At 48.8% G+C, this 22,426-nt stretch overlaps 1 protein-coding gene across 2 annotated transcripts; it reads right to left on the reverse strand.

The window, feature by feature from the left end:
* Nucleotides 1–6,631: 6,631 nt before the first annotated feature.
* Nucleotides 6,632–17,834, reverse strand: LOC142925692 (uncharacterized). 2 transcript variants are annotated; one of them, XM_076069046.1, is made up of 11 exons: nt 17,750–17,834; nt 14,332–14,632; nt 13,405–13,522; nt 11,986–12,055; nt 11,568–11,656; nt 10,161–10,268; nt 8,848–8,957; nt 8,508–8,544; nt 7,599–7,676; nt 7,002–7,052; nt 6,632–6,758 (listed from the first exon to the last, which is right to left on the reverse strand). In XM_076069046.1, exons 1-11 carry the CDS (start codon nt 17,808–17,810, stop codon nt 6,756–6,758), a joined length of 1,026 nt encoding a protein of 341 aa, XP_075925161.1. In that variant the 5' UTR covers nt 17,811–17,834; the 3' UTR covers nt 6,632–6,755. The 2 variants fall into 2 exon arrangements, with proteins under 2 accessions (XP_075925161.1, XP_075925160.1); XM_076069045.1 differs by having other exon boundaries at nt 6,632–7,052.
* Nucleotides 17,835–22,426: the final 4,592 nt, after the last annotated feature.

Here is a 22,426-nt window from a genome sequence, read left to right on the forward strand (position 1 = left end):
AATGGTTATTTATAACATGTGCGATGTTGAAATGTCTCTTCAGCACCACGGTCTTTGCATAGAAGCACTCTTACAAAATGGAGCTGTATACCATTCACAAAAGCACCATGCCATCACCTTACAACAGTTCCATCTCCCAGCAGCTCACTTGTATACCCGTTTCCTTGCCAGAGGCTATGTTTGATCCTTAAATCTACACATTCATTGGGAACCTACCCCGATTTAGTAAAAAAAAATCACATTTTAGAATTTCCCACTGCATGTCACTGCCAACCGCACACTCACCTCTTACCCACTGATAGCTTCTGATTTGACAAGCCCATTGTTAGACCTACACCATACCTCTTTCTCAGGAAGTCCATGTAACAGTGGAATGTGTTTCAAATTCCGTAAGTTGGAAGCGCTTCCAATGCACGTGCGTTACAGTTTTAGGGACGAGGCTGTCTGCCTGTGCGTGACAGTTTTAGGGACGAGGCTGTCTGCCTGTGTGTGACAGCTGTAGGGACGAGGCTGTCCGCCTGTGTGTGACAGCTGTAGGGACGAGGATGTCTGCCTGTGCGTGACAGCTGTAGAGACGAGGCTGTCCGCCTGTGCGTGACAGCTTTGGGGATGAGGCTGTCCGCCTGTGCGTGACAGCTGTAGGGACGAGGCTGTCCACCTGTGCGTTACAGCTGTAGGGACGAGGCTTTCTGCCTGTGCGTGACAGCTGTAGGGACGAGGCTTTCTGCCTCTGCGTGACAGCTGTAGGGACGAGGCTTTCTGCCTGTGCGTGACAGCTGTAGCGATGAGCGTGCAGAGGCGCTGTGCGGGGCCGTACGTCGTTGCTGATCGCGAATCCCAGGCGCGCTACGACCACCTGGAGCACGTCAGCAGCTGTGGCCCCTCTGCCTGGAAATGTTCTCCAAGCCCGTGATCATCGTGCCCTGCCAGCACAACCTGGGCCACAAGTGCGGCAACGACGCGTTGCAGTTGCTCGCCCGAACGCTCGCCTGTGACACTCGCCTGTATGCTCACCTGTGACACTCACCTGCACGTTCACCTGTACACTGGCATGAACGCTCACTCACCTGTACATTCTCTTGCACACTCACCTGTATACTCATTCGCCTGTGCACTCGCCTGTACGCTCACTTGCCTGTACAGTACTCACCTGTGCAGTGACTGGCCTGCACGCTCACCTGTTCACTGTCACCCCCCTCCCACCCTCCTTGGGGGTACGGGGGGGCCCGTGGTGCCGCCAGGAGGTGGTGCTGCACCGCCACGGCGTGTACACCTCCAACACAGCCTCCTCCTCTACAACATCATCCACATCTACACGCAGCAGCAGCAGCGCGAGGGCAGGGGGCACGGGGCAGGGCAGTGACAAAGGGCAGGACACGACTGGGCCAGGGGGACAGAGCGCAGGTGTAGGGGGCAGTGAAGGAGAGGAGGGAAGGGCAGGGTTTAGAGTAGGGAAGGAGGCAGGGAGGGCAAGGCTGTGTAGGGTAGAGTATTGGGGTAGAGGCGTATGGCTGGGTGGGGTAGTGTAGAGGAGGGCAAAGCTGGAGATGGGCAGGGGTAGGGCAGTCTCAGGGCATGGTGGGCAAGGCAGCACAGCAGGAGAGGGCAAGGCTGGTCAGTCACCTTGTTGCTCTGTCTGGTAGTTGCGTTGTTGGTGATGGTGGTGGTTGTTGTTGTGGGGTGTGGTTGTAGTACTATGGCAACCCGTGTTGCTGGTGGTGGTGCTAATGGCCACGTTGTTATTGTAGTGGTTGTGATCAGTGTTGTTGTGTTCATTGTTGTCTCTGTCATCGCTGTCACCGTCATCATCACTGTTGTGATTCTCCACGCAGCGTCGTCGTCGTTGTTGGAATCGCTGTTGTCCCAGTTTTGTTGTTTATTGTTATCTCTGTGTTGTCATCCTCCAAGTGTTGTTGTTGTGCCAGTGTTATTGTTGTTGTCCTAGTTTCGTCGTCGTCGTCGTTGTTGTGGTGGTGGCGGTGCCCCCAGGGGTCCCGGCGGCCGCAAGGACGCGGAGCCGCGCTGCTTGGAGCACGGTGAGGAGGAGGAGCAGGAGGAGGAGACACGTGAACTGATCCTCCTCCTGGTGCCGCACGCCCAGCTGCTCGCTCTGCAACCAGCGGCACAGCCAGACGGCAACGCTCGACGTCATCAACGAGCAGCGCGACGTGGACTACTCCTCATACCTCCTCAACCTCCTCACACCACCACACACCACCACGCACCACGCACCACCACGCGCCACCACCACTACACACCACCACACACCTCACACCACCACGCACCACCACGCACCACCACGCACCACCACGCACCACCACGCACCACCACCACTACACACCACCACACACCTCACACCACCACGCGCCACCACGCGCCACCACACACCACCACGCACCACCACGCACCAACACGCACCACCACGCACCACCACACACCACGCACCACTACGCACCACCACGCACCACCACACGCCACCACACACCACCACGCACCACCACCACGCACCACCACACACCACCACGCACCACCACAAACCACCACACGCCACCACACACCACCACACACCACCACGCACCACCACACACCACCACCACGCACCACCACACACCACTACGCACCACCACAAACCACCACGCACCAAGACACACCACCACACACCACCACGCACCATCACACACCACCACACACCACCACCACTACGCACCACCACGCACCACCACGCACCACCACCACTACACACCACCACACACCTCACACCACCACGCACCACCAAGCACCACCACGTGCCACCACGCACCACCACGCACCACCACACACCACCACGCACCACCACGCACCAACACGCACCACCACGCACCACCACACACCACGCACCACCACACACCACCATCACGCACCACCACGCGCCACCATACACCACCACGCACCACCACCACGCACCACCACGCACCACCACACACCACCACGCACCACGACAAACCACCACACACCGCCGCCACCACGACACACCACACCGCTCTTCACACTTTCACGCCCCTCATCTCCAGACCTTCACGCCCCTCCATATACCCTGATTCCATCTTCTCTCACCCCCTCGCTCATCCACACACCTCACACATCCACACGCCTTGTCACACCTCATCACACCACCTCGCACCACCTCACACCTCCACATGATGTTGGAACCGGTACATCCTCCCCTGTATAGTGAGCTGAGTGATGGTGCTGGTGATGATGGTGATGCTATGTCTGTTACTGATGGTGTTAAATACGTTGGTGATGTTAATGACGGTAATGGCAGTGATGATAGTTAATTATGTTGGTGATGGTGATGTTGATGATGGTAGTGATGTTGATGGTGATAATGGGCCGTCGCCTCCAACAGGGTGGGCCAAGTCTTGGTAGTATTGGTTATATTTGTAGTGGTCGACTTGACGCGAACAACTTTCTTTTCTCCGACACATCTTGTATTACAACTCTTCACAGTACGTCTGTGACTCCGTCATTCCACTTAGCCGCAGCTCGCTCGCCGCGCTCTGCCCGTCTCGCTCACTCCGCTTCCTTCCCCTATCCCTCACTGTCCCTTTGTGTCGTCCCTGTCTCTCTTCATCGCTCGCTGTCTCCGTCTCTCTCCATCGCTCGCTGTCTCCGTCTCTCTCCGTCGCTCACTGTCTCCGTCTCTCTCCGTCGCTCGCTGTCTCCGTCTCTGTCCGTCGCTCGCTGTCTCCGTCTCTCTCCATCGCTCGCTGTCTCCGTCTCTGTCCGTCGCTTGCTGTCTCCGTCTCTGTCCGTCGCTCGCTGTCTCCGTCTCTCTCCATCGCTCGATGTCTCCGTCTCTCTCCGTCGCTCGCTGTCTCAGTCTCTCTCCCTCGCTCGCTGTCTCCGTCTCTCTCCGTCGCTCGCTGTCTTCGTCTCTCTCCGTCGCTCGAGGTCTCCGTCTCTCGATGTCTCCGTCGCTCGATGTCTCCGTCTCTCGATGTCTCCGTCTCTCGATGTCTCCGTCGCTCGCTGTCTCCGTCTCGTCTCCGTCGCTCAATGTCTCTGTCTCTCGATGTCTCCGTCGCTCGATGTCTCCGTCGCTCGATGTCTCCGTCTCTGTCCGTCGCTCAATGTCTCCGTCTCTCTCCGTCGCTCAATGTCTCTGTCTCTCGATGTCTCCATCGCTCGATGTCTCCGTCTCTATCCGTCGCTCAATGTCTCTGTCTCTCTGCGTCGCTCGATGTCTCCGTCTCTCTCCGTCGCTCGCTGTCTCAGTCTCTCTCCATCGCTCGCTGTCTCCGTCTCTCGATGTCTCCGTCGCTCGCTGTCTCCGTCTCTCTCCGTCGCTCGCTGTCTTCGTCTCCGTCGCTCGCTGTCTCCGTCTCTCTCTGTCGCTCGATGTCTCCGTCTCTCTCCATCACTCGATGTCTCCGTCTCTCTCCGTCGCTCGCTGTCTCCGTCTCTCTCCGTCGCTCGCTGTCTCAGTCTCTCTCCGTCGCTCGCTGTCTCCGTCTCTCTCCGTCGCTCGCTGTCTTCGTCTCTCTCCGTCGCTCGATGTCTCCGTCTCTCGATGTCTCCATCTTTCGATGTCTCCGTCGCTCGCTGTCTCCGTCGCTCGCTGTCTCCGTCTCGTCTCCGTCGCTCAATGTCTCTGTCTCTCAATGTCTCCGTCGCTGGATGTCTCCGTCTCTGTCCGTCGCTCAATGTCTCCGTCTCACTCCGTCGCTCAATGTCTCTGTCTCTCGATGTCTCCGTCGCTCGATGTCTCCGTCTCTGTCCGTCGCTCAATGTCTCCGTCTCTCTCCGTCGCTCAATGTCTCTGTCTCTCTCCGTCGCTCGATGTCTCCGTCTCTCTCCGTCGCTCGCTGTCTCAGTCTCTCTCCGTCGCTCGCTGTCTCTCGATGTCTCCGTCTCTCGATGTCTCCGTCGCTCGCTGTCTCCGTCTCGTCTCCGTCGCTCGATGTCTCCGTCTCTATCCGTCGCTCAATGTCTCCGTCCCTCTCCGTCGCTCAATGTCTCTGTCTCTCTCCGTCGCTCGATGTCTCCGTCTCTCTCTGATGCTCGATGTCTCTGTCTCTCTCCGTCGCTCGATGTCTCCGTCACATTGCTGGATTCAAACTCGGGTCTCTAAATTAATATTTCAGTGTGTAAACCACTGCTCCCATATTTAATTAACTACTGGTTAATTGGCCCATTAACTGTTGAATTAAATGTAATTTCTATCGACTCACCTATCCATATCAGTGATGATGATACATATTTAGCGCGCAACGCGACAGACCCGGTGACCTGAGTTTGATTCCTGCTCAAGGTCAACACCAGGATTATCTGAAACGGTCCTGGGCCTCCCCTAGGTCGACTCAGCCTCAAATGAGTACCTAGTGCGGTGTGTAAACAACGCCATTTGGGAGACAAAGGCAGTTGGGCATGGTGCTGGCCATCTACCCCATCGCGTACCATGCCAGCCTTAATAGGTGCTCGCTAACACCACCTGCCCCAACAGTCTGTTAAGGCTATAGGGGGGATGTTTGTCATCGTGTGAATGATGGGGCAATAGTACAGAAAGTAGACAAGTTTCCGTACCTGGGCAGTGTGCTTCTAACCAACTCCAGTTTGGCAGCAGTTGTCTCACTCTGAATCCGCTGAGCAGCACTGCATTTGTTTTTCACCGTGTGAACGAAAATTAAGTTGAATATTTTGAGGTTCTTTAAAAATTATTACTAAACACTGCTTATAAACATAAACGCATAAATGCTGAGAATATAATGTCAGATGCATATCGTCTGTACTTTATACAGTGGCTTGTGCTAAGAAACTGCCAGTCAGACACAAACTTGTCATGCTGGGGTGTTATTGCCAGAAACGCCTGTTTCCCCAGCGCTGATTTTTACCAACCACACCTGGTATTCATTTAAGGTTGAGTCGACTTAGGGGAGGAGTAGGGCCGGTTCAAATATAATTTACTACTGCTATTGGCCACGACCGGGAATTATGTGAAATAGTATCGGAGCCAGATGACATCCCCGTCGCACCCCACGGTAAACAGGAGGAAATGGCTCTGACACTCGGGTCCGTAGGTTTACACGGGCCTTCCCACCATAATGGTCCTTAATGATTGTGAACAGAGTCAGGGACCCCAAAAGCACAAAGAATAACCCAAGACCGTGGCCTCTTATTGGTATTGGAGGTCTTCACCAGGTCAAGAGAGCTTCCTGGTGTGTGCACGTGTTCCACTGTTGCGGTGCCCTGCAGTGGCATTTTGGTGACAGTTTTTTTTTCAATTTGTGGAGGAAATTTCTCCTGCCATGGCCAAGTTGGATCTGATGTATGGAGTCCCACTGCTTGCGGTGGTGGGGGGCCAGTGAGCTTCCTGATGGTTTGATCCACAATGAGGCGCTTCTTTGGGATGTTTGCGTTCTTCCAATTGTTTATCCACTTGAGCATATCGGTTGTGTGGACATAAGCCGGATGGATTTAAGAAACGTTTCCATTGATTACCACGATAACAGATCAAACTAGCGACTTCTGGATTGTGTACCAACCATTGCGTCATGCCAGCGTCCTGTGATGTCATGGTTATAGGTGGGGGGAAATAACAACCAGGGTACAAGGTGTTAGTGTGTCGTGAGTTTGAGGACACAGTTTCAAATATAGTTATTTTTTTATTTTTTTCCTCTCCCCCAAAATGGGGTAAAAACAAATAAATTACAATGTAAAAGGGTTGGTAGGAGAACGTGTGCCGAGATCGCCAGCAATCTGCGGCGGACGCCTGCTCACTGTACGAACGCCTCCCGTGGAATCCGTCCGGTAGTCGTACGAAAAGGAACGATGTAGGTAGGCGACCGTGGTTTTCGGAGATCCGAGCCGGACGGCGGCAGTGATGAGGGAAGGGGGGAGAGAGAGGGGTGGAATAGAAGGGGAGATGGGCGGTATCGTTAGTGATGCCCGTCAAACGCGAATGCGCCCGACCGTTTGCTATCAGTCGTGTCCATAAACGGTGCGGATGGGACGGCACTCACGTTCAGTTCCATGAGGGTGTTCGCACACTGCTGGAACTGCCAGCTGTTCTCCTGCAGCCACCCGAGAGTGGGCGCGCACGCACACAGGAGAGACGTCAACATGACTACCCAGTTTGCCAACCAGATAACTAGGCCTGGCCTGGATCCCATGGCAGCCTGAATGGGCGACGCCACACCAAGTGGGTCATGTAAACCCCTTACATTGTGCCGCTTTGCTCGCTTTCCTATGGGAGCTGCACGCTTTGATGTTGGCTGACTTCGGAAACAGTCATAATGTCACAAAGTCAGTGCACAAGAGGTGCAACTGTTAAGTTGCTGCTGATTAAGTTTAAGTTTTTGCCAATGTTTTGTAAAATAAAATGGTGGATATGTAAACAAATGATTGATTAGAGCTTGGTATATGCTTAAGCCATTTCAAGCATACGTTAAACCTCTAATAATAATAATTTTTAAATAAATATTGTCCCTTTCATCTGGCTGTGGACAAAATGGAGGATGGGAAGTGGTAGGAGTAATGCCAGGGTTGTGGCCAAAGAGCCGCATGGCCCTCGAAAAGTTGGGAGAATAAATATTGCTCATTGTTGCAGCGAAGCGTACCGCAATGCTGTGCACCACCGCAGGCGTGGAGGGCACCGCAGGCGTAGAACTTCGCAGCTGCGAAAGCATCTGCCCATCCTGATGGTGACAATGGTGAAGGTAGTGGTTGTAAAAAGTGGTATAGATCATGGCGATAATGATTGTGATTGATTATAGTGGTGAGCATGATTATGGTAACAGTAGTCGTGGTGATGAAGATAATGGTAAAGATGGTAATGATTGTTGTGGTAGTAGTAGTTATGGTGAAAGGGATCATGGTGATGATGGAATTACATTATGATGTTGGCGGTCAGGATGAAGATGACGGCAATAGTGGTGGTGTTTGTGGCAATGATGATGATAGTGATGATTGTGGTAATGATGGTAGATGTGTGACGAAGATAGTCAAAGATGGTGTTAGAGATAGATGATTGAAGCAATAAGTGATGATGTTGATAACCGCCAGCAGGACAAAAAAAACAGATGACATTCAACAGCTGCTCATGTTCCTCTGTGTCATCTGTAAACTGCACGTAACCTTTTCTTAAGTGAACTCTTATACAAACAGTTAAGAATCTTAAGTGGGCTCGGGCAGGACACGTCATTATAAGGGTTAATGGCTGATGATCAAGAATGCAGCAATGAGATGGAACCCATCTAACAGTTGTTCATGGGCAGGTGCTAGGTGGGTTATTACAATTTCGCAATCATGAGAAATTTCAATGGCTTAGGGGAGGTATTCATCCAGCAGTAGTTTGACCAAGGCAGGTAATGATGACCTTCTTCAGAAGTGTTTTACTTGGTGCATTTGGCAAAATCCTCTGATCACAAGCACTTTTGCACGTGTGGGGAAACTGGAATGCACGGAGACAAAAATATCACAGAGAGTGGGGATAGCTTGAGGGCCGGCATCTGTGGAGGATCACTCACCAGGATCACGAGCTGTGGAAAGTGGTTTCGCACGAAGCTGTTGACACACACACATGCAGTTAGAGATGGGACACAAAAGGCCAAGGGAGTGTGTGTGAGTGACCGGGTGGATGAACGCATGAGCGAGCGGGGTGTTGAGTGCATGGGTGAAGCTGGAGGGTGGGGGAGTAGGCGTGCGGGCGAGCCATCAGTTGAACAGGCAACCACAAAGATAAACCATGTAGATGAGTGGGTGGATAAGCATGAGGACGAGTGAGTGCCTGGGTGAGTGGGCAGCTACGTGGACGGACAGGCGAATGGGTAAGTGGGCAATGTCGCGTTCATGACAAAGGAGCGGTACCTGATGTAGGCATTTGGGTCGTGGAAGGAGTCGCACAGCGGATTCCCCTTCAGCCATAGCTCTTTCAAATTGAAGGCCTTCAGTGGGTAAAGTTCCCTCACATCTTTGAGCTGCATGGCAGGGGAGATATTTCCATACAATTAGGGGGATAAGGGCCATGCTTCTGGGCAACTTACCACAAGTTATGCATTACAATCCATGCCCAGGCATGGATTGTAACGCTTTGCAGAATGCATTTGCCTTAGCGTGCAAAAGCTGACGCGCAGCTGTCACGGCAAAATGTGTATGCATATTTGTAAACAGTCCCTTGTGCTATAGTTTGCATCTCTTTTGGTTAACCCTTTCATCAATGGTGTGCGGTATTCAGTTGGGTGTGTCCTTAATAGTAACACCACATTATACAAACATTTCCTTTATATTGGATCACATTTTATGAACGTTACATTGCCCTCCATTACGAATGGGCAGAGTCAATGCAGAAATTCCTTCAATATTCGTTGAAAAGGGTTAACAAAGGAGGCCAAATACTGCAATCACATATTCTAAGTGAATGTATCAGCTCTCAACTTAATTGATTAATTAGCCCATTTCAGCATAATGGTCAAATTCAAGAGTCCATGCTACGTTTCGTCTTTTGTTTGTATTAATTGTATTTTGTTTGTGTGGTCTGTCCTGTCCAGTATGTACTGTGTCCCATTTGTACTGACCGTCTCATCGTATGTCTCACTGTACTCTCTTGTCTGCACTGTCTTGTTGCCTATCTTGTTCATGCAGCCCAATGTTTTGTCCATATAATTAGTTGTCTGCCTTGTCTGTCTCTTATGTGTCATTAGCCTAATTTAACGTGCATATAATTTGCATGAATAATAAAGAACTGGTTCCTACACACCATTTGGTGCATGTGTTTTGAGTGCAATGACTGAAGTTAATTGACGTATTGATGCGGAGTTGCAGGCCTACTGTACAAAGTACATCAACAGGTACCACCCATAGGTGATACATGTTGATGTACTAAACTGCAATGGTACGTTTCACATTTGTGTATTTATTGCATTTTAATAATTAATTAAAGGCATATCTGATACCCAATACATGCTTAAAATAATATCAAGCGAATCGGAAATGAACAAGTACCAAAACAAAAGGAGACGATATAAGATATAATAGTAGATATATCGATACTTGGATTGAATCGCGTAACGAACGGTCGACTCGCTGTGGCGAGGAATCTGAACCAACGCGACGCTCGCACCAGAGGTGCACCAGGCATGCGAGCGTCGCGTCGCGATTTATTGAACGGCGCTCACACCCACATTGTTTTTGGAGAGGTTCAGCTTCTTGAGAGATGGAGTGTGCTGGGCAAGTTTTGCCAGGTCATCCAACCGGTGCAGGTCATTGCACGTTAGATTCAGGGATGTGATCTGTGGGAGTGGAAAGCAAGGGAGGCACAGAAAAGACAAAGGTCCCTCTTATAGCCTTAACAGTCTTTTGCAGAAAGTGCTGTGAGCGAGCACCTATGAAAGCCGGCACGGTACACAAGAGTGGTCAGCACCACGCCGACCGCCTCTGTCTCCCTAGTGGTGATGTTTACACACTGCACTAGGTACTCATTTGAGGCTAAGTCGACCTAGAGGAGGCCCAGGACCGGTTCAGATAATCGTCACTGGTGTTGGCCGTGAGCGGAAATCGAACTCTGGTCGCTCGATTCATAGCGCAGCGTGCGAACAACTGCACTACCGCTCCCCTCTAAGGGAGGCAAAAGACAAAGATCCCCAGTATAGCCTTAACAGACTGTAGGAGCAAGTGCTGTTAGCGAGCACCTATGAAGGCCAGGATGGCACACGAGGGGGTGGGTGGCCAGCACCACGCCGACCGCCTTTGTCTCCCCAGTGGCGATGTTTACTCACCGCACTAGGTACTCATTTGAGGCTGAGTCGACCTAGTGGAAGCCCAGGACCGGTTCAGAATAATTGTCACTGATTTTTGGCCGTGAGCGGGAATAGAAACTTGGGCCGCTAGGTTCGTAGCGCAGCGCAGTGCCACCACCAACGGTTTTAGCAGCAATGTAAATGTCGTGCCGTGCCTCGTTTTGGTTTTATCTCAAGTCGATGGTCAGCGATGACCGCTTGGTAAAATGGGGGCTACGCAACCATGAAGCACGCACCAACGTCCACGTGTGGCGACGCGCCTCTAATCCAGCACTAATTAATCTAGTCGCTAATTCCAATGCCACATTATACTGCAGTTTGGTACGTATTTTGTACTGGTAGAAACCTCCTGGTTCCACCCAGCCCACAGGGGATTATTGTGTCCGTCCATCGTACATCCAAAAATGGGAGGGGTGGGGCTGGGTGGAGAGGGGAGGGTGGGGAGGGGCTGGGTGGGGAGGGAGGGGCGGGGTGGGGAAGGTGGCCACGGCACACACGAGGGGGTGGGTGGCCACCAACCACGTCCGGCCATCTTCACGACATTTTTCCCTCCACGTGGAAAATCAACAACATGCGTTTGGAGTATGCGGCTGCTCACAATCTCTAAATTATAAGCCGCCAATTCGTTGAGCCATCATTCGAGGCAAGCAACGTTCCTACCAGCTCCCTCTGCAGGAATGTGTTTTAAGAGTAATAATGCCCTACAGACGAAAGGACCAAGAGAGCTAACGCAGCAACACTATACCTTAGGTGCAAAACATTAAAACACGTGGGGAGAGGAGAAGGCCGTACCATTGGAATATTCTCTCGGATGATCTTGTTCAGACCATCCATGTGGTCCTTCCGGTTCAAAACCAGGTCGACACCACGTGCCTCCAGCTCTGGGGAGTGGGGGAGGGTGATCGTGCATGTTGTAGACGGGGACCGTAGACGCACAACGGTTCATTACGCGTTGCGTTCAACTCAACTCCTACCCTCGCGATGCGTACAGTGAGTGATGCGCATAAGGATGAATTAATTAAATATTAGTTCAAATGACATGACAATGATATCTTTAGGCTAACAGGATGAATAAACTAGAACAAATGAGACTAAAGAAACAGTATGAACGATTCTCGGCTCAAATAATAAAGCTGAGTTATGACAAGTTGTCAATGTGCAGGAGTGCAAAGTAAACGTAAAAAAAAACACAAATGTTTGTTTCAATTACCTTCATTAATTCTGACCGCCTTCAAGTCCAGAGCTTTGTTGGTAGGGTCATATTTTTGGCTCAAACATTTCTGTAAAAAGAACACGCACATGTCGCATCCCCCATTAGCATAAACTGGCTGCTATGACAGGGTCTGTTGGGGTGCACCAATTTTAAGCACAATGTGAGGACACAGCATCACCATGTCATCTACACGCATTGCGTGTCACTCAGTGACACGGCTTTTGCAGTGGAAAAACAACCTGTTGCCGCCTGAGCCGCGCTGAGCTGACTTGGCACAGCAGTGGGCATAGTAACACACAGACCTGGCTGTCTTTGTCACTGCTAACATTGTCTACGTAATGGCCCTGTACGTTTATTTTAGGTCAAATTGACCAAGCTCAGATACCCACTCTAACAGCAGGGTGATTACTGGAGCCGGGACCACAGTGCAGTGGGTTTGCTCAACCAACCACAGAAAATACTCCCTGTTTAGGCTTACAGAGTATTGGTGGCAGCGAGTGCTCGTCGTGAACACTAATTAAGGCCGGAAAGGTACACCAGACGGTGATGTGGTGAGCACCACACTAAGCTGTGTTTGTCTCCCCATTGGTGATGTTAACAAACTGAACCAGGTATAAATATATGGTTGCGTCCATATAGGAAAAGTGTCATAGCATCACAAGTTTAAGAGGGCATGGCTCTAAAGAAAGCTGTCTATGGTGTGGACCAATCAGTTTAAAAGACAATGCATATACTACCAGAGCATGTTTTTTGTTTGCATGTTCACCACAAGTATATATGGTTAATGCAGACATGATTCCTTGCAAAAGGTTTCAATTTGGTGTTTTAACATCTTAACACTATTTTTATTGCCAGAAAGGCTAACATCTATTCTTATATATCAATGTTGAATGCCGATTTAAACTAGATACTTTACAACGTCAAAGTTTAGTTTGTTTAACCAGTTGAGAATTCAAGAGACCAGGATGTGTTCACTTCTTGTCAAGAAGCATAAACCATCACGTGAGCTCCAGTCATCCTCGTAGTGGCTTTTGGCCGCTCATCGAAAAAAGATAGTCACTGCATCGAGCGCATTCAAATGCACTTCTGCGGCCTTCTGGAACGCTCTTCCAATATTAGGAAGCTACTGGAGCTATGCACTCTTAAATATAAATTGACAACTCATTTCTCTAGAACTACTTGTTGTGTTTAGTTGTCCTCCCGCACCTCCGGTCAGCATGGTTGGCTATGTATGGTGTGAAATAAGTTTAAATGCATACATTTCCGAGAGTGACCTGGGTCACCAAAATGACAAGTCTCTATATTCTATAATTATTTTGGTGCAACTGTTAACCTTTTATAATTGGCATTTCTTTCTCAAAACCTGATACCTAGGATGCTCCATCTCCACGTTTGCACACCCCCCAGTACATTTACCGAGATCTCGAACCAGCACAATTGGCTTGGCACCGCAGAATCGGCTTTGAAGATGCGCCGCTTGGCCACCAGCAGCCGCTGCCGCAGCGCCTTGCAGATGGACATCGTATAGGGCCCGCTGGTGGTGGCAACGCAGGTGCACCACAAACAAAACACAACAGCACAGAACATCAGCGATGAGGGCAAGAATTAGGCACATGAGAAAAACCTGCGCTTTGCCCAGACAGAGGCAGTGTCCAGGCTCCACTCGAGGTTTGCATTATATTCTAGGTCGCTAGTCGACTATAATAGGAACGTGACTAATAGCCACAGGCAGAGCAAGATGTATACTGGATGTGGTGCGCCGGGTTGTGGTTATTAGTCAAAATGTTACTGACCCAGACAGACCCAGCTGAAATTATGCCCCGACTCTAAAAAGAACGCAATAGCTAAACACTGATGGATGTATATAGCGTCTAACTCGAACACATCTCTAGATGCTGTATGAAAACCAGGGCGTGCGCACCATGGAGAATCAGATGAGGGCTCCGAGGATTGAGGTGAGAGCCTCATTCACCGCTATGGGAAAAGAGTATTGTGGTGGCCTTCTGGATCATATAGAGTAAATAACCCTCTTGTAGCCTACCTAGGTTGTAAGAGCAAGTGATGTCAGTGAGCGCCTATTAAGGCCTAAATGGCATGTAAAGGGGTGGGTGGTTTGGTCAGCCGCACCCGGCTGCCTTCACTGCCCCATTGCTGATAAAGTTTTCACAATGCAGCAGGTACGAATCGACTTTGGGCAGGCCCGGGGACCGGTTCATATATCAATCTCCACTGATGTAGCCATGGCTGGAAATCAAACTAAGGTCCCCAGGTACATAGCGCAGTGGCCTAATCACCGCGTCCCCTCTGCACACACATGCACGGTGTGCGCTCAGTTAAACTTACCGGCGCTGGCAGGAACCCGACCTATCCCCCTTGTCCACATTTCCACGTCCACTCATACGATGGGAGCGGGGGATTCGGCCATCTCTAGCATCTCGTCCTCCGCTACTACACGAGCCTCCGCCATAACCTCGTGTCCATCCTGCACCATTCCTTGTTTTCCAGGTGCCCATATGGTGTGCATATTCGCCTCTCTTTCCACCACCACGTGCGGGGAACCCAGACAACTTCTCAAACATGTGGGGTCTGGGGCCTCTATGAGGGCTCCTGGCTGTAGCCTGGGTCTCCATGCACACTTCATGCTCTGTTGACATGGTTTCAAGTTTCATTTATTAGGTATAGCCCTGTGAGCCATGCGGCTCTTAAGTCGGGTGCAACCGCAACAAACAAAATTTGAACGCAGAACATCTTAAAGCGACAACGCGTAACAGAAACATTCTGGAATAAACCAGCAAATATTCCACACAAAAAAAAACCGTATTAAAACGCTGTGTGCAAAAATCAATGTGGTGCAAGCCAACAACAACAACCATAAGACAATTTGGATTAACCATATGTTTTCGAATCACCAAAATAAAGCTAAGAAAACAATGTAACAACAGTAATCATAGGAACTGTGATTTTAAATTTAACAATAAACGACATATATAATACGGACGACAAAAAACTGCAGCCATAGCTGGCAGCACGACACTCCCAGTGTATGATGTGTGAGTGAGTCAGCAGCAGCGTTAGTGAGTGTATGATGTGCGAGTCAGTGTATGATGTGCGAGTCGGTGTATGATGTGTGAGCGAGTCAGCGGCAGTGTGAGTGTATGATGTGTGAGTGAGCCAGCACACGATGAGTGAACCTGTGTATGATGAGTGAATGGGTCAGTGGATGTGCGAGTGTATGATGTGTGAGTGAGTAAGCGCATGATGAGTGAGTCAGTGTATGATGTGTGAGTGAGTAAGTGTATTATGTGTGAGTGAGTCAGTGTATGATGTGTGAGTGAGTCAGTGTATGATGTGCGAGTGAGTCAGTGCATGATGTGTGAGTGAGTCAGTGCATGATGTGTGAGTGAGTCAGTGTATGATGTGTGAGTGAGTAAGTGTATGATGTGTGAGTGAGTCAGTGTGTGATGTGTGAGTGAGTCAGTGTATGATGTGTGAGTGAGTTAGTGCATGGTGTGATTGAGTCAGTGTATGATGTGTGAGTGAGTCAGTGTATGATGTGTGAGTGAGTCAGTGCATGGTGTAAGTCAGTGTATGATGTGTGAGTGAGTCAGTGTATGATGTGTGAGTGAGTCAGTGTATGATGTGTGAGTGAGTTAGTGCATCGTGTGATTGAGTCAGTGTATGATGTGTGAGTGAGTCAGTGTATGATGTGTGAGTGAGTCAGTGTATGATGTGTGAGTGAGTCAGTGCATGGTGTGAGTGAGTCAGTGTATGATGTGTGAGTGAGCCAGTGTATGATGTGTGAGTGAGTCAGTGTATGATGTGTGAGTGAGTCAGTGTATGATGTGTGAGTGAGTCAGTGCATGGTGTGAGTGAGTCAGTGTATGATGTGTGAGTGAGTCAGTGTATAATGTGTGAGTGAGTCAGTGCATGATGTGTGAGTGAGTCAGTGTATGATGTGTGAGTGAGTCAGTGTATGATGTGTGAGTGAGTCAGTGTATGATGTGTGAGTGAGTCAGTGTATGATGTGTGAGTGAGTCAGTGTATGATGTGTGAGTGAGTCAGTGCATGGTGTAAGTCAGTGTATTATGTGTGAGTGAGTCAGTGTATGATGTGTGAGTGAGTCAGTGTATGATGTGTGAGTGAGTCAGTGCATGGTGTGAGTGAGTCGGTGTATGATGTGTGAGTGAGTCAGTGTATGATGTGTGAGTGAGTCAGTGTATGATGTGTGAGTGAGTCAGTGTATGATGTATGAGTGAGTCAGTGTATGATGTGTGAGTGAGTCAGTGCATGGTGTGAGTGAGTCAGTGTATGATGTGTGAGTGAGCCTGTGTATGATGTGTGAGTGAGTCAGTGTATGATGTGTGAGTGAGTCAGTGTATGATGTGTGAGTGAGTCAGTGTATGATGTGATTGAGTCAGTGTATGATGTGTGAGTGAGTCAGTGTATAATGTGTGAGTGAGTCAGTGCATGGTGTGAGTGAGTCAGTGTATGATGTGTGAGTGAGTCAGTGTATGATGTGTGAGTGAGCCAGTGTATGATGTGTGAGTGAGCCAGTGTATGATGTGTGAGTGAGTCAGTGTATGATGTGTGAGTGAGTCAGTGTATGATGTGTGAGTGAGTCAGTGCATGGTGTGAGTGAGTCAGTGTATGATGTGTGAGTGAGTCAGTGTATGATGTGTGAGTGAGTCAGTGTATGATGTGTGAGTGAGTCAGTGTATGATGTGTGAGTGAGTCAGTGTATGATGTGTGAGTGAGTCAGTGTATGATGTGTGAGTGAGTCAGTGTATGATGTGTGAGTGAGTCAGTGCATGGTGTAAGTCAGTGTATGATGTGTGAGTGAGTCAGTGTATGATGTGTGAGTGAGTCAGTGTATGATGTGTGAGTGAGTCAGTGCATGGTGTGAGTGAGTCAGTGTATGATGTGTGAGTGAGTCAGTGTATGATGTGTGAGTGAGTCAGTGTATGATGTGTGAGTGAGTCAGTGTATGATGTGTGAGTGAGTCAGTGTATGATGTGTGAGTGAGTCAGTGTATGATGTGTGAGTGAGTCAGTGCATGGTGTGAGTGAGTCAGTGTATGATGTGTGAGTGAGCCTGTGTATGATGTGTGAATGAGTCAGTGTATGATGTGTGAGTGAGTCAGTGTATGATGTGTGAGTGAGTCAGTGTATGATGTGATTGAGTCAGTGTATGATGTGTGAGTGAGTCAGTGTATGATGTGTGAGTGAGTCAGTGTATGATGTGTGAGTGAGCCAGTGCATTATGTGTGAGTGAGTCAGTGCATGATGTGTGAGTGAGTCAGTACATGATGTGTGAGTGAGTCAGTGTATGATGTGTGAGTGAGTCAGTGTATGATGTGTGAGTGAGCCAGTGCATTATGTGTGAGTGAGTCAGTGCATGATGTGTGAGTGAGTCAGTACATGATGTGTGAGTGAGTCAGTGTATGATGTGTGAGTGAGTCAGTGTATGATGTGTGAGTGAGTCAGTGTATGATGTGTGAGTGAGTCAGTGTATGATGTGTGAGTGAGTCAGTGTATGATGTGTGAGTGAGTCAGTGTATGATGTGTGAGTGAGTCAGTGTCGGCTCCCGGTGGTGGGGGGACTAAAATCTGAGTCAGTGGAGGAGAATATTAATTTGTGAACTTACATTATAATAAATGTGCGACAGTGCTGTATGTTGTACATTAATGCTGATGTGTGTTTTGTATGTTATAGGTTTGTGTTGTGTGTTATTGCTGCTGTGTTGTGCGATAGTGGCGCGCACCTTGGAAAGTCATGTTCGCCATGGCCACGCAGAGCGAGAGGATGTCGGCTTCGTTCGCCATAGCTGTTGTCGCCGTCGTCGATTCCACGGCACTGCTGAGCTGTGATTCGCGTTGCTTGGCCGTCTTCGTGTTCCGCGCCACTGAATGTCGCAGCCAACTTCTCCGCCTCCCTCCGCCGTCTGATGCGTGCTTCCGCCCTGCCGTTTCTGAGACCCCGCCCCTTCCGGGTTACCGAGATCTCGCGAGAGCCGCGCCCGTCACGAGATCTCGCGAGAGCCGCGACCTTCACGAGAACCACAACAAAAACAACAATGGTGAACGCGTTACAATCCACGACAACATCGTTACGTAGCATGTCATATAAACGCCGTGCGATGGCGTTCTGTAAGTGTATCAAATGTGATCCGGTTCGTTTGCGCGGCTGTTGATTTTGATGGCCATTGACCAGAGCGGCTGTTGATGTCGGCGCCTTGAGGCGCACAGCCATTTGACTTATAAATTAAAAATAATCGGAACACACGATTGGACTTTGACTCGCGTGACGTGTTTTAATAAAGTAAAGTTAGTTGAAGTATTTAAGTAATTGGGATATTTTATGGGGGAGGGTGAGGGGTGTGTGGTTGTGTGTTGATGTGTTTGTGTGTGTCAGTGTGTCTGTGTGTTGATGTGTCTGTGTGTTGTGTTTGTGTGTCAGTGTGTTGATGTGTCAGTGTGTTGATGTGTTTGTGTGTTGATGTGTCTGTGTGTTGATGTGTCTGTGTGTTGATGTGTCTGTGTGTTGATGTGTTTGTGTGTCAGTGTGTTGATGTGTTTGTGTCTGTGTGTTGATGTGTTTGTGTGTCAGTGTGTTGATGTGTCTGTGTGTTGATGTGTCTGTGTGTTGATGTGTTTGTGTGTCTGTGTGTTGGTGTGTTGATGTGTCTGTGTGTTGGTGTGTGTGTTGATGTGTTTGTGTGTGTGTTGATGTGCCTGTGTGTTGATGTGTCTGTGTGTTGGTGTGTTTGTGTTGATGTGTCTGTGTGTTGATGTGTCAGTGTGTTGATGTGTCAGTGTGTTGGTGTGTTTGTGTGTGTGTTGATGTGTCTGTGTGTTGATGTGTCTGTGTGTTGATGTGTCTGTGTGTTGGTGTGTTTGTGTTGATGTGTCTGTGTGTTGATGTGTCTGTGTGTTGATGTGTCTGTGTGTTGATGTGCCTATGTGTTTGTGTGTTTGTGTTGATGTGTCTGTGTGTTGATGTGTCTGTGCGTTGATGTGTCTGTGTGTTGATGTGTCTGCGCTATAAACCCGGCGTGCCGAGTTCGATTCCCACTCGGGACCAACACTGGTCCGCTTTTACGCCCTCCTCTAAGTCGACTCAGCCTCAAATGAGTGCCGAGTGCTGTGCGTAAACATCGCCACGAGGGAGACAAAGGCGGCCGGGCGTGCTTCTGGCCACCCACCCCCTCGTGTATAACGCTCCAGACACGTGTACAGTACAAACATCTCTCTCGAGTACAGACTACCATCGCTACTCATCATTTATAGACACAACAAAGACAAATATCCCCCGTGTAGCCTTAACAGACTGTAGGGGCAAGTGCTGTTAGCGAGCACCTATGAAGGCCGAAACGGTACACGAGGGGGTGGGTGGCCAGCACCACGCCCGACCGTCTTTGTCTCCCCAGTGGCGATGTTTACACACCGCACCAGGTACTCATTTGAGGCTGAGTGGACCTAGGGGAGGCCCAGGACCGGTTCAGATAAAATCGTCACCGGTGTTGGCCGTGAGCGGGAATCGAACCCGGGTCGCCAGGTTCACAGCAACGCAATGCGCTAACCGCTACACGAACACGCACACGAGAGCATTACGTGTACTAAGTTTGGTCCTATAATAACAATGACATAATAATGTCAATTATTTACTGAACAAATCTTCACCGAGTCTCAAGATTGGTGTTCATGAGGCTCCTGTGTTGTGTGCCGCGTGGCCAATGCCTGCAGCTTTAATCTTCACGACTGTTTGAAGAATTATTCCGTGAGCGATCATTGATTTACTGGACGATCGTCACCCACACATACTTTGCACGCACGAGTTATTTATCTGCATGATACGTTAATGCAGAATTGTATTTTGAAGCTTTTGTTGTTGAGTACGGTGCTGTACAGTGGGGATGGAGCGGTGGCACAGTGGTTGGCACACGGCGCTACAAATCCAAGCCGAGTTCGGTTCCCGACCACGGCGAACATCAGAGGCGACTGATATCTGAACCGGTCCTGGTCAACCCCTGCTACCTCCCGCTCTCCCAGCGTCACCGGCTCGCACTGGTGAAGTATGGTCAGACAACACCCGCCTATATGAACCATATATGAACCATATATTTTACAAAAATATGTTAAGGCTAAAGCGGGGGTCTTTTGTCTTTGTGTGTGTCTATAAGACGAGCGTGTGATACACACACAGGGTAACCTAATTTTCTTTTATTTTAGTCATAAACGCACGAGGAGAACAATTTCTTGAAGAGATGATGGCATTTGGACAAGACGGATGATGGAACAGCAGCCAAAGAACGTGCCTGAGAATGCAACCTTTTTATTTTACCAGGTTAGGCCCACTGAGCTGTATAGCTCGTTTTCGTAAGCGACCTGGCTGCAAATGTTAGCTCAACGAAGTGGCTTATCATGTGGACATTTATAGCAGCCAAATATTCTAAATGCATGTTTCTAAATGTGGAGGGGAAAACCAGAGGAAGCAAGTTATGTTATGAGTTACTACTCTGAACATTTACAACAATGACTAGTAATCGGTGTTATGTTCTTTCTCTGAATTTTTTTCATAAATAATATGGCGTCATTACACTTGGAAATCAATAATTAAGTGTTTCACTTCATTCGGAGGAAAAAATGCTTAAAATTGCAACCTCAGGCAGCTCTAACAAAGTATTTTACTTTCAATTCTTATTTGGTTTTTATAACCTACCAGTTTCTTGTATATCATCATACAGTAAACGTGATATTCACTTTTTTTTCAAAATATGTGAATAGTTCATACTATTCTTTGGTTCTTTCGGTAAAGTCACGTAGATAGAAAAATAATAAAGTGAATAAAAAATAATTAAAACACTAATGTAGATTGTAGCCTGGTTCTTCATCGGAGTGAGTGTACTGGCAATCCATAATGTAGACTGGAGCCTGGTTATTAAGCTGGGTGAGTGTACTGGCAGTCTATAATGTAGACTGGAGCCTGGTTCTTTAAGTAATACAATTAAAAACAGGCACACTGCATGACGCTTCCGCATGCGCGGGTGACATCATAGATGTGAAGTCACAGCTCACTTGCCGTGCAAAATATATCCATTATTGTGCCCCCCCTCCCCCCCCCAAAAAACAAAAGTCTATTTTTCTAATTTTTGCATTGTGTACAGTCTGGAAAGTACCCACATGGCACATTTCAAGTTGCATGTCGGGAAGTATGCTAAACATTTTGAACAGACACATATTTACAAATTTCCCTTTTATATATAGATAAACCCCAATGATCCGATCGAAATCCCTAATTTTACATGAAGTGCCACCCAACCCCCCCCCCCCCCCCCCCCAAATGCTCCGCCATGACCAGAGTGCAATGATAAAGGGCTGTAATTTTTTGTTAGTATGTGTGTATTTTTTCATGACATTTAACACCATTTTGTACATGCAGTAGAAAGTACACTACAGGTTTTCCATGTTCAGATACTGTATACAGATTTCACAAACATATGAAAATTCTGAAGCAGTGGCTTTAACATTTTCCTCCCAAATTTGCTCGTGAAGTTCAATTCAGCTCTCTATGAGAAGCCATCCAACACAGTCCAGCGACTGCAAGAACTGCTGCCTCCGCATTCCAGTGATCCAAGGTACTCCCCTTTTTACGTGCCACCTTCAGCTGCAAAAGCTGAGTGCATATCTGCCCAAAAGGAACCGTGGGCATTGCAGCACCCCTGATGGAAACAATTGCGTGCCTTTGAGACAATCGTGACTGAACCAGAGGTGGAGATGATCGTGTGTGGCGCTGGAGACGTCCAGCTTCAGCTGCTGTACCAGCTGCTCCATCTTCCTGATCTCCACCCGCAGCAGCTTATAGTCCAGCTCTGTGTAGCAGTCATGGCCCTGCTCCATTCGCTCCACGTGCACCGTCAGGTTCTGCAGCAGCGCCATGTAGCGCACCAGCGTGGCGTGGTTCTCTGCCACCTGCAAGTGTAATTTCAATTACTGTCTACTTCAAACGCATAAACAACCCTTTATACAACATGTAATGGACTGTATTGCTATCGGTGCTGTACTGTAGTTTTACATGAAGTAGTATGATCTATACCAGATATGTTGGAAGGCTGTATCCTCAAACCATCCTTGAGGTCAGGAGCGCAGCCTGATTTAGCAGGAGCACTAACATGGAATTCTTAGTATTGGTTGAAATGCAATACTGTAGCACTGCCACCTGTAGGGGTAGTTTAAATATTATCTCCTTCCAATTCATTTCAATCGATCTTTTACACGTGTTGACTTAATAAACAACCATTTTTATGAAATGTACGGGACTGTGTTGTTGGCAGTCCTGTAGTCATATATATATATCAACTTATCATGATTATAACAGCACGGTTGGCCAAGGTACGGTGCGAAAGAAGTTCAACATGCATACATACTTACATTAGAAGGTT

This window comes from Petromyzon marinus, chromosome 23 (genome assembly GCF_048934315.1).
Source record: "Petromyzon marinus isolate PM22_M1 ecotype Great Lakes invasive population chromosome 23, UKy_Petmar_22M1.pri1.0, whole genome shotgun sequence".
Lineage (NCBI taxonomy): Eukaryota > Metazoa > Chordata > Hyperoartia > Petromyzontiformes > Petromyzontidae > Petromyzon > Petromyzon marinus.